Genomic DNA, 13,281 nt, shown 5'->3' on the forward strand with positions numbered 1-13,281 from the left:
GTATTTTTTTTGGCAAGGATGTGGGCTGGACATTTTTGGTAAATCAGGAGTGGATTATAAAGCATAAAAGCAGTTTCCAAGCATCTCTTGGGTACTCCTGTTTGCTACTCCCAATCTCAGCACAAGCTTTAATGCAAGGGGGAGAAAAGGTGGATGGCCTTTATCCTTTGTGACAAAGGGGAAAAAACAGCAAAAAGAAATTATTTTAATAGCCTAATTCTCGTAAAAACTGCCAAATCTCAGAGCATCTGACAAAAGCAAGCAGCCTCTCTGCCAAAAAACAACAGAAGAGTAAGAATCAGAAACAGAAAGAGAAGATTGCTCTTCCCTACCTCATCTTTTATATATCTTGCTTTGTCTCTGGGAAAGCTGGGTCAGACTCCAACAATAGGGCACTGAGCTCACTGCTCAGTTCCTTCTCAATTAACTATTTTTATTTTCCCTCTTTCCACTCACCCCTCCCAGCCAAAAACCTTCTTTAAACTGGTTTGACCAGATGACAAATACAGATGTGTCAGAAGGCAGCCAGGAGGGTGCAGGGAGACGAAGCAGGGAAAAAAATACAAACCAGCCATCGGGGGTTAAGGCAAGAGCTATATTCAATATTTTACATTTGAAATGTTTCCATTCTTTAAAATTAAATTTTAAATCTTTTTAACCTCCTGTCCTAGTAACTCAGACAGGCTGCAGCGTAAGAAAGCAGACCAAGACCAGTACCTGAACTTTGGCTATTTAAGGTTGCAGAGCCAGAGGATCCTGTTAACACCTGTGATCTTTAGCCTGTTTATATGGATGATGTTTCTTCTCTGACTCCCTGGAAAATGACTTTGCTGGCTACTGTTCACAATGGCCACATAGGCCCTTCTCCACTGCCCTTCACTTTGGTATTGACTTTTCTTTTGCTTCTTTGAAAGGACTGAGCAAGGAGGGACAGAGATGAAACTTCTCTATGTTTAGCAGCACCATGTAGTTCCTGTAAGTCCACTCTTTCAGTGTCTCTTCTCATTGTTCTGCATCCAGATACGGTGACCTTGGTCTGCTCAGGTGCACCCCTGTGGCTCCCCTGTCCCTGTCACACTGCCTGCCCGGCTCCTGCCAGGGTGTTGCCTTCCCCACGCAGATCCCACCTTCACCTCAGCCATCCTTGATCAAGCGACCTTGGAAGCCCCTTAGAAGGACATGAGATGAGGCAAGAAGAATAATCCTGGGGATACAGTCCTGGCCTTAACAAGTGACACAATGTCTGGGAGAATCTGTCTTTGTGTAGCTACCTGTGCTTGGAAGACACAAAATGGGGAAGAGCCCAGCTCTTTCCAAGAAGTTGTGCTTGCTTGAATGAGAAACATCCAGGACTCTGATTGTAAAACTGAGCATTAAAATGTGAGCTATTCTTCATGCGCTATATGTCAGAGGGGAAAACTTCAGCAGAAGGAGGGAAGATTTGCAGACACTCTCTGCCTCATTCACACTACCCTATTCTTTCTATAATACATTTCACTCTCTAGCTCTTGATTTTGGCCTAAAAAGGACAAATGATCCTGTCAAGACAGGGAAAATACGAAAAGAGAAGAGAAGCTCATGGAGTACAAGAATAGCTCTTATTTTAGTCTGACATACTATCTCCACGACTCCTCTCTCATTCTGTGTCATCCTTCTACCACTTAAGTCCTTCCTTTCCTTTCCCCAATTGTTTGCTGTATTTACTACATGCCAGATCTTATCTTACTCCCTTTCACTCCTAATTTGAATAGCTAAAAGCATTGGTATGTCATGTAGAAATTAAAAAAAATTTAAACATGACAAAGAGAACCACCATGGATCCCCTACGTAAGTTTCTGAAAGTCAACATATCATGTTTTGAACACTAGGAAAAGTCACCCTTAATAGAAAAAGCAGTGTTTGGTACAGTCACAGCAAAGAAGATTGGTACTGAATGCCTTATACTATTTTATGGCATGTTTTATTAATATTCACACTTCTACCCATCACTTCTCACATATTTCTTGTGTCTACACATAATACTCACTCTTCCCAGTTCTTTATCTTCAAGTGCCAGCACCCCAGTGCTTTCTGTAAAGAGTTTTACTTTGACAACAGGGCGAGGGTGAGTAGTGGTGAAATCCCCTTGGGTTCCCCATCTGCAATAAAGAAAACAACAGAATTTAACTGGGGCTGAGGAGAGGCTTCAGAGTGATAGGACTGTCATCTTTTCTGCAGAATATTTATCAGTGCACACCTAGAACTTAATTTTCAAGCTTTTGGAGGAAGAGGATGGGAAAGAAAAGGGAGATACATTTTTGAAAATCCAAAATCAAATATCTACATGGGAAAATTGGCTTTTCTGTATGACTTTTAAAATAAAAAATCAATCAAAAAATTTTTAATGGCAAACCCCAAAGAACTGAAATTAGATCCTTATAGGGACAAACAGAACCAAGCAAGAAAGCAAACAGAGATCTATTTTCTGTGAAACATACTATAGTCACTATCTTGTACATACAAATCATATTAATTCAGCAAAGAATCATGTCTCAACTCACTACAGGTGACCATACCATGCAGAAATTAAGAGACTTAGACAGAAAAAATCTTATATTTTATGAGATGTTACAACTTAGTATGAAAATGTAGAAAAAATGTAAACAAAAATGCAAAAAAAAAGGAAAAAAAGTGTTATTTATCAGAGTGACTATAGCTCTGAAAGATAATTACCGCCACAAGGCTTCATGCTTTTAAAGAACAGTAATTAGGCAGACAGACTTCTAGTTGTTAATCTCTTATCTCTATTGAGACACTTGGTTTGTCAGCCTTCCCCCCACTGTGTGTGCCAGTGGTACAAAAAAGGAAAGTTATACAAATCAAATTGCAACTTCCTTCAACAAGATATTTCATTTTTCTAAAAAATCACATGGAGTTCATTGCATTGATGGTACTGATTTTGATTATGCTACTAGGTATAAACAAAATGCAAAAAGTAAGCACAGCTCCAGCTTCTCTTCATGTTTTTCCACTGCTTGAGATATTATGATTAGCAGAATCTAATAAAATGAAAAAAAAAAAAAGGTGGCCTTAAGAGCATATTCTATAAAAGTATGTATCACGCAAGCCAAAATCTTAGGCCTCATTTAGAAAAAGCAGCAATTTTACTTTACATTCAAGAATACACAATCTCTCCACTGTTGGACAGTGAACACATTGTAGCAATCTTCCAGCAAAGGAATCTATTAGGCAAAAGAAAATCCTTCTACTAACGAGTTACCTACTTCAAGACAAAGTCTAGAAAGTAATATGTAACCAAAACTAGAAAGCTTTAAGGAAGCAGTAGTTCTGTGTAAACCAGTCCTACAGGTGGCTGAACAAGCAGACTACAAAAGTCAGGTTCTCTGTAAATTAACCGAACCTTACGTTACATTCTGTCTTTGCTTTGTCTGGATTAGATAGATGCTTCCTCTCTGTCTGTGGTGTGTATAGCCTCAGCCTCAGCAAAGGTAATTGAAATAAGAACTCTGACATGAAATTACCTTGCTGAGTGGAAGAAAACCTGTTTTATGATCCGGTGATAAATGCTGCAACTGTAGGATAAATGTGCAACTGCCTAGCACAACTGCTCTTCTCAGCAGCGGTCCCAAGGGTAGGTTTTGTCACAATACAGAAATGAGATTTCCAAGGAGAAAGCATGTTCATAAAAGATGAGATAGTTGTATCTTCAGCTTCGCCTCCAGGAAGGATGCTGCCTTGAGATTGCAAACACAATATAAGCACTTTGATACCTCCACCCGCTCTCTCAGGTGCCAGGTTTGTTTGTCCCTGGGCTTCCAGAATCCTTAAACTGTTCATGCCATAACGGACAGGACCATGCAAAAAACCAAGAGAAACTCCCATTAAAAAAACAAACCAAACTGAAATCCTCTCTACAAAGATCCAGTGCCAGCATCAACTCATACAAAAGAGAAGAGAAATGGAAGGTCATGCTGACTAAAGCATTTAAAGAAGAGAACATCACCAGCAGTGACTCAGCTTCTGCAAGCTAAGCAGCAGGTTTGAGCACCCCAGCACCAGATTTGAAGACTGGTGCAGCTTGCTCTGGAGACTCAGGCTCCATTTTTGAAGGACATAGCTGGGAGGGATGGGGCACACATGAGCCTTGCCCAGGGAGCCTGATAGAATTTGCTCCTTCTCCAGTTTAGATGCACAATGTGAGACTGATGTGAATGAGAGTAACATGGGGTCATTCACTTGTTGTTGGCACTCATGTAGTACTAGAAATCACCTTTAAAATCAGATCTGATTACTAGCCTTGACTGACATTTTTCTCCCATCCCTTGTTCCATCTGCAGCAGTAAGTGAAAATCCTGGCATGAAAAGCAACCGTTTGAGTCAATTCCTAAAGCTTAATGTTTATGGTAGAAATATTCCATGCATTGACCTGCATGCTCCTGGTTGACCAGAACTTCAGCAGACTCTCATAATCTCTTAGGAACATGTCTTTGGAAGTGAATTATCTGTTAGATGATCACAGAATTTACGGACTAGATTTTACCATCATTCCTCATGAAAGAGCTCATGAGAAATCACGTTCTGTTAGAAAAAGCAAATCTAAGATTGTATTCTTTAGCATCACGCTTACTTGTGGGTACCTAATGTTCCTCTCAGCTGTGAATATAAAAGCAAAGTACACATAGCTCATCTTTTTGTTCCTTGTGGATTACTAGAACAAAAGTCCTGTTTCTTTGAAGCTTTGTATTTTTGCAGAGGTATCGATTCATGCCATTTGAAATTAGAAGTTGAGAAAACACAACAAAAATAGAAGTGGTACCATGTTCACTTAGTTGCTTCTTCCAAGAAAGAACATGAGTATAAGAGATCCAATAATCCAGAGAGACACTGAGTTTATCTTTATGCTGTACATTTAAAAGTACATTATTATGTTATTACGCATACTATTAATGCATCAGGCAAGAACTGAAGTGGAATTCAGAAATGACAGCCTAATCAAATGTATGATATTGAACTCCCAGCTGTAGTTCAACCCATATGAACATTCATGCTAATAAGAATTTGCAATTTGCATTTTCACCAGTATGAAATGAAGCGTAGCAATAAGAATGTCCCTGCTGGCTATATTTTGCACTGTCAATACCTACTAATAAACTTCAGTCCTATTAAAGTTCTGAACTGTAAAGACTGTGCCATGAATGTAACAAGAAACCAGGCACATTTATTTACTAGTAAATACTATTACCAGTATTTACTAAGGATGACCCAAAACAAGGGATAGACTGAGTAAAGCTTGCAGGTGTACAAAAGCAAGCCTATTTTGAAACACTCTTTACTATTCTGAAATTATATTGGTGCTCAAGATCTGTCAGATTTCAACTTATTTTCCCCCCCTGGATATTTTTTTTATGACACCTGGTCAGACTCCAGTCAACAAATTAATTATCTGTTTATTCTTCCTGTTTTTGAATAATAATTCATTTTAACCAAATTCCACTGAAATGGATATCACACTTTCAGATACTATATCTGAAAGAATAATAGGAGATATCAGATTTTCAGCATACAGACCAACTTAAAATTAATTACAATGTAAACGCAAACAAGCACCTTGAATAAGCTAGTGTCATCATCATCTGTAACTAAGAACTGTGCAATTAAATTCATAAATTTTACAATACCAAGATCATAAATACAGCCTTCCTAACAAATAAACATGATTTTACTGAACCATTTATTATTTCCACTGTAAAATTCCATCATTTTTTTCCATACTTTTGGCTATTCATTCTAGATCTGTATACTCATTCAAAGAGCTGGTAAGTTTAATGTTGAATATAGGTTAGGAGGATACTTAATAATTCATGGAATCAATACCTTAACAGTAATTATCATTATGCAGATCTTTATTACCATTACTATAATGTCTTATTTGACTTTATAGATTTTATGTGCTAATATAATCATATCCACTTAGTTTCTCAAAAATTTAAATTTTTTCTTCCAAAACACATTTTTCTTCTGTCTAATGCATTCACACATACCTATAAAAACATGAATATCTCCTGTTCTGACATCTGCTTAATTTCACTGGAGTGAATATTGTAGCAGAAAATTTCCTTTAAATTTAAAAGTTAAGCTGCTAGGTATAGCTCAGATAAATCTATACCTTTCTTTGAAGGTTCGGGTTGCATCCTGATATTTTTCCTGGAGAAAATACAGTACTTCCCAGAAATGTTTTTTTCTGATCCACAAATTAGAAGTCAACCACCATGCAAAAGTTTATTCATAATATTCGTAAGACAAAAACTTTTTAGTTGTTTAATTGAGCTACTTTCTGTTTTAAGTAAGAACTAAAAATGTGGTCTCTGGAATTTGAATGCTGAATAAAGATAAGTTACTTTTCTTTAGATTGTAACTTTCAACACCAATAACAGTGAAATAGTTTCAGCATGAAAATAAATCTTACAGCTGTCTTTTGCTTTTCATACAGGGGAGTGGGTGAATCTGCAGGTTGTAACTTGGCTTTCTGTGAAAAGAGAAGTAATTCACATGTGCCACTTTGAACTGATTTGAGTCCAAGTGTATTACAGATAATTTATTTAAAGCTTGCTCTGCTATGGAGCTCCAGAACTGTGGAAGGGTGAAATGCCATGCAAATTAATTCACCTATCTTCTGAAATTTTATTTACAATCAGTGTATCTTTAATAATTCTTAACAAAATAGAAAAAACCCCAATACTTTATATTTTAATAGCATACGTTTTAATTACCAAATTAAGCAATGGAAACAGCAAATCAGCCATTTTCCCCACCTTTGGAGGAGTCATTGATTTATGGATATACGTCCAATGGTTTTTGTTAATGTGAACAATTTTGGTGCTGAATGTGTCTCGATGGGAAGTGCAAAATTTTAGTCAAAACAAGTGTGGATCTCATGCAGTCTTCATATTAAGTTATATAATTACCTTTATTGTATGGTTGGGCTTTTTGTTTGTTTGAGTTTTTTTTTTAATCTTGCTAGAAAAGCATTCAAAAGGAACAATAATTTCAGCACTAAATGCTGCAGTGTGCTCACTGTACTGTCAGCTGCAGCCCATGTAGCATATTGGAGACCTCTAAAACTACAAAGTCTGAAAAAAACGTTCAATTCCACCTCTTCAGCTCTCATTTTGCTATATAATTTTTCTTTACATAAGTTTTCTGCTTTTACCTACTCGTTCCCTTTACTATAGAAACTGCAGTGATTTGATGTTTGTTCATCTTTAACCATAAACCTCAGTATTTTCACCATATTTTTGCTGCTGTCAGAGGTATGTGGGTTGATATTGTAATTAGTGACAGAATCCATTGCCAAAGTTTATTTCCCTTCACTGCAAAAGTACTTACTACCAGCAAGAAGGTGAATGTTTATTTCAGCTTAAGATTTATCACTGTGCAACAGAAACTCCTCTAAGCAAATTTATTTTTCTACTTCAGTTTGGAACACATTTCATCCAGTGGAAACAGCAGCAAATTTCTCTCTCAGGTTTTCCTTTCTACTCATGGTCTCTGTTAGTCAAAACTTTTCTTTATGAGATCATGGGAGTGAATTTATAAAATTTATTATTCTAAGTAAATATCTAGAAGTTTTATTTTAGTTCTATTTACTGGAATACTTTCTGATAAAATATCAAGTCTACAGAATTTTTACACCATCAGGAATTTATTGTCCTTGGCACTAAGGAAATCTCATTTTTGAAACCAGTACCAGGGTATATTGCTCTCCTTGGTGGTGCCACCTTTTGCATCTTTCTAGGTTTGATTCTTGTTTAACATTACTGCATAAATGTACCTGAACAGGTTTCTTAACTATTCATTAAATTACCTTAAGAGGTCTTCAGGAAGAGTTTTCTTATTTCCTGTATGGATATACAGGGACGTGTACAGAGCTGGAATGAGCTGGAAAACCCATCCAGGTCAGTTTTTTAGGCATCTTACTGCTCCACAGGAGTAAGAGATTTACCAGCACTTCATTTTTGTACATCTTTGAGTTGAACTGGAAATAGAATGTTGAGTTCTCCATAACATCCCTGTGTCTCAACTGTTTCAAGAATCTATACTAACTTTGCTGTTTCTACTTTGTTTAGAAACAAACCTTGACCATAGAAGACGAGGTATCTATAATCCTCAGGTTAGAAACCATACTCACAGTACTATTTATGACATGAAAGGCCAGATAAAAAGGCCAGATAAATAAGAGGACAGATAAAGCTCAGCCCTCCCTGACACATCTGACTACACTGACACTTGAAAACACTTCAAATCCAGGCCTGACAAATGTTCCATTTTTAGTGAAGGATTGCGTGAGTGTGGAACTTATGAACTGTTGCATATTACTAACTCAAATTGCATGTATGCAGAGAGAAAAAACGTGAGAGCAAGCCAGTCACTGTACCAGCAGTGCAAGTTATCCTACAGCAATGTGACAATAAATCTATAATTTGACGATAAGGTTCCATTCAGACAATCAAAAATAGAGTTAAATCCATATTTATCTGATTTTGGCATTTTTACTGAAACTCCTAAAGGGAGTATTAGTTGTTGCTAATTGCTACTAGCTCTTCCCCACTGATAACTGGAAAAATATAAGCATTTCCTTTTCTCTTATGAGCACAAAAATACCCATCCATTTGGTAGTGACTGACACCAGGGTGCTACACCAGAAATCATAGTTTTAACGTTAACAGCTGTCTTATACAACCCAAAGGCATGCTTATTTTCTCTTTTGCACACCATACAAAATAATATGAACATTGAAGCTTCTCCCTTTAATGAAGTTTCTTCAAAAAGGATTTTGAAAGTTACTGCACAAACAACACAAGTTTATTATGCAGCACCAAAGATTTAATATGGTAAGGATTATTTCTTATATGTAACATTACAGCCATTAATCTCTTCATATATATTTATTTATGTATGCATTCTCCAGTACATCAGTGGAATCTGGAATTCATGTTTGAAACCACAAGGGAAAGAGCTTGTACGCTTGTACCTTTCTATAATGCTTATAATGGGGTTTAAGTTGTAAATGTTTTTCGTGGAAAAAAATAATCTACATTTTCTTATTTCTCTATTTGAAAATTACTCATTTATTTTGATGGAAGTACAGGGAGCATAATTTCCTCGATCAGAGCAAGCACATTAAACTGCAGCTGAAAACCAATGCATAAAGAAAGTTCTAAACAAGGCATAATGCCCTTTGACAGTAGAAGCACAGGTGAGCCGCATGCTCAGGCAAACTAAACCATGAGCTTGGACATGTGTCTTGGCCTTTCATCACTGCTCACATCTAACCTTTTATGTGTTTTGACTCTACTCTTCCCTGTGTTACTGTGACTCCACTATTTTATGCACAAATCTCGGTGAGAATTACAGATTCATTGTTTTACAATCCCTACTGAAGAAACACTGATATTTTGCATAAATACTTCCTGTATTTAACTACTATTTTAAGGGCTGCAGGTAGTGAAAAAGCATGACAATAGTAAAGAGTTTAACCCTGAGGTTTCCATCAAAATCTTCCTAAAATTATGAAATATAGGTATGAGAAAGATAATTTGTTCTACAGAGATGGATGACAGGAGGAAGGAACAGTACAGGAAAAAGGTAAGTCTTGGTATAACGATGGAAAGTCATGCAATTGCCTTTAAGGGTCACCTTTGATTCCACCTAAGCAGAGTCTACACTACTGTCTTTTACCATTTAACATTTATTTCCACCTACATGGGTACTTCTGACTTGCCACACTAGTGGTTTGAAATGCAGACTAACAAACCATCTCTTCAGCACTGCCCTTATAAAAAAGTTGGGTGTTCAGGACCTGTAGCTGCACACACTAAGTAGCTCGTCATTTCATTTCTGAATGTATTGTTGAGTCACTATCTGGTATAGTCAATCAGAAAATGTTTGGGTATTTTTTCTTTTTTCTCTAGATTCAGCAACAAAATTAAGGGGTTTCAGGGTAATTGTTATGAAACAACAGAAATCCCTTCTCGGAACTTTTTATCAAGAACAAAAAGCTCTGAATTGGATCTTTACTTCAGCAACAGCAAGGATACAGTGTTTTGATGGATATGCTATATTTTAAAGCTCCTTTACACAACTAGATTAATATGAAAGGAAGGAAAGAAAGAATAATCTGATCATATGCAGGTTTTTTTCAGGATTTGCCTTTGGTAAAATAACAACTGTTTTAAATAAAAGAATTAGCAGAGCTCAAAATTACTATTTATCACAGAGCTAATAATGAGTTAGACACAATTATGTATTTATTTTTAAACATAATTATCAATAAATGAAAATTGCTTGTAAAAAAGATACAACAAATCTGTGACTAGTTTTTCTTTAAAATAAAGAAGTGTCTAATAGAAACCAGAAAGGCAAACTAGAAGAGGGGTTCAATGCATAATAAGCAACTACCTAAAAACACTCATTTAGGCTTCCTACACTGAAAATGAGAAAAGTGCAGTCTAACAGTACAGAATGCTATTATGACAACTATTGTCATCACAAATATAAACAGTATGAATAAATTATTATTTAGTCTTGTTTTCCCATTTCACTTTCAATAGAGACAACCAAGACAAGCCAGGGTGAAGATTTTCACTGGTATGTAGCTAGACTGACACACTGCCAGGCACTAGGAATCACTGATACACATTATGTGAAGAATTCATAAAGCATTAACTCCAGTTTCTCACCAAGTTTCAAACCCAGTTAGAGACTGGTGATGGACACAAAAGCAAGATATGGTCATTTATGCTCTTGAAATTTCTATATGCATATTTATTTCACTTTTACCTTGAAAAAGATAATTATGAATCCATCCGCACATTGTTAAAATTTGCAAGTCCTATTTATTTCATGTTACTTTGTATTTGTACGACACTTTAAATCTTCAAAATGTTGTACTTTGCTGTACACAATACTTTGATGAAGCGGGTACATGCTGTCACTTCAGTCAGAAGATGGGGGAAAACAAATCACAAAACAGACTGACCCACCTGAGCCTGAAGAGTCTATCAGGAAAGACCCAGGAATCAAATCAGAAAATTGCAGTATTCCAGTTTCCATCATACCAACTGGTATGTTTTATTCTGAAACCTCTTTTACTTCTCTTTCTGACTCCTACTGTTATCAGCTGTCCACATTATTCTGTCTTTGTTTTTACTGTCCTCCTACACTCAATCTGCTGGTATTGCTTTCAAATAGGCACATTAACCTGTAGAGTCATACCTGAAATGATATGGAGTTGTTAAGAAGTTTCAAGATCTATAAATATTTTTTCTTCATCTGTTCAGTGGACTATTCTGTATTCTTAAAGTACTGGACCTCTTGACACCTCTGAGGATCAATGCACATACTAACACCATGACAGCAGAGAACAGTCTGCCCATGATGTGGTGAAAAGCAGTTTTCTGAATGTCATGAGCATTTGACATGTAAAAAGTACTCATAGTCTGAACAGGATTCAAAAGCAAAAACTGCTTTCTTTCAAACCCTTTTCCTCAAGTCTTCTCTTTACCCAAAACAACAAACCGAAATTAATAAAACTGTAAAATCTGTTCCAATACAAACACTGTATCAAGTAAAATGTTTAGAAATTAATTTGAATGTACCTGTATCATATTGCTTACAATGAATATAAGCAAATTTTTGAAAGGTCTCTTCAAACCAAGATACAAAAATAGTATATTTTGAAAATGTAAAACAGTACATTCTGATCATATAAAAATTTAACAGAAATCCAAAGCAGTTGCTTTCCTGTCAACTATTACCCATAAACAGTAATTACATTTTCCAAATCTGAGGCAGGTGCAGACCACTTTGAATGACAAATTTTAAATCCACTCTACCAGAGTATTCCAGGAGGAGACTGGGGATAAAATTTGAGGTAGTCCTTCTCAATCCCACCTATTTTTTTGACACACCACCATCCCTCTAGATCATACTTCACAGGCTGCCTTTGCCTTCACTTCGACCCAGCCAGTGACAGGTAGCTATACCCAGGTAGCTATATTAGTATGAGGCTTAACCTGATCCAAAACATTTTTCTTTTAAGCAAGATTTAATTAGCTTTGGCTCCACACCATGCTATTCATAGCCAAATGCCTTCCAGTTTTAAGCTGGATCACACATCCATAGATGCTTTAGCACAATGTTAGAGAATTCTTATATCTATCTGCAAAATATTAGTTGCATTTGCTGTGGATTAGATGGGAATAAGAATGGAAACAGATACGTCATGTACATTAAGGAGCATATAAACAGTCTTTCTCCAAGCCCTGATTATTATAGTGAAAGGTATAAGAGTGGGACATGCAGCTTCAAAGTCAAATATTTCCAAAATGCACTGTGAAATAAAACTGGTATCAGTCTTGCAAGAAACATGTAATGTCATTTTACATTTTAAAAGAAGACAAGTACCCCAAAACAGCTATTCTTTTCAGCAGTGCCACTAGATAAGGAGGTTTAACACTCTCTCTACATATTATATAGGGGATATATATTATATACCCTAATATATGCCTTGATGTCAGAAGGATTTTGTTTATTGTTAACTATCCAAATAGAGCAGAGAATACAACCAACCTTAACTATCTTGTCTCACCCCAGTTTCTTCCATACCATGTTTATCTTTATCTGAAAACTGAATATTCCCTTCTAGCACTGGCAGTTTTCAAAAGTCCCTTAGATAGATAATTTTGGGAGTTAATCATAGAATCACCATAAAATTTAGGCTGAACAGAACCTCTGGAGCTCATCTAGTTCAAACTCTGTGCAGAGGAAGGTCAGCTAAAATCAAGTTGCTCAGATTATTATCCAGTGGAGCTTCAAATCTCTTTTAACATTAAAAGCCTCTATGTAATTCATATTTCTCTGCAGTAAGAGAGATGAAAAATTTCTTAGACAATATAAAAAAAGTAATCAATGAGAGAATATAACACCAAGGCATCATGAATAACTGAATAGAACTGTCATGTATATTTTCAACTGAATCCATATTCCTTTTGTGAAACTCTTCCATCATTAATCCACAACACAGGCTGGGATAAACGTATATTTTGTTTCTTTTCTATCATTTCCTTTGCAGAACCAAGAAAACATCAGATAATTTCCTACTGTCAATTTTTTTTTTCTCCTTAACAGCTGGATACTAGACCAACATATATGGTATTTCATCATAGCACCCAGTTGTTTGAAAGGTAGTTTATTCCACCCTAGTTTGTGAACTGCACCAAA

At 36.2% G+C, this 13,281-nt stretch overlaps 1 protein-coding gene across 4 annotated transcripts in view; it reads right to left on the reverse strand.

The window, feature by feature from the left end:
- The window catches only part of CADPS2 (calcium dependent secretion activator 2), a 287,348-nt gene that overhangs the window by 145,693 nt on the left and 128,374 nt on the right, over positions 1-13,281 (reverse strand). For all 4 annotated transcript variants that reach the window (XM_051795418.1, XM_051795416.1, XM_051795417.1 and 1 more), the window contains exon 7: positions 2,027-2,138. In XM_051795418.1, coding sequence (XP_051651378.1) covers positions 2,027-2,138 — 112 coding nt within the window. The remainder of the gene's footprint in view (positions 1-2,026; positions 2,139-13,281) is intronic.

The sequence above is a fragment of the Manacus candei genome, unplaced genomic scaffold (assembly GCF_025592945.1).
Source record: "Manacus candei isolate 608988 ecotype Guabito, Panama unplaced genomic scaffold, ASM2559294v1 h1tg000043l, whole genome shotgun sequence".
Lineage (NCBI taxonomy): Eukaryota > Metazoa > Chordata > Aves > Passeriformes > Pipridae > Manacus > Manacus candei.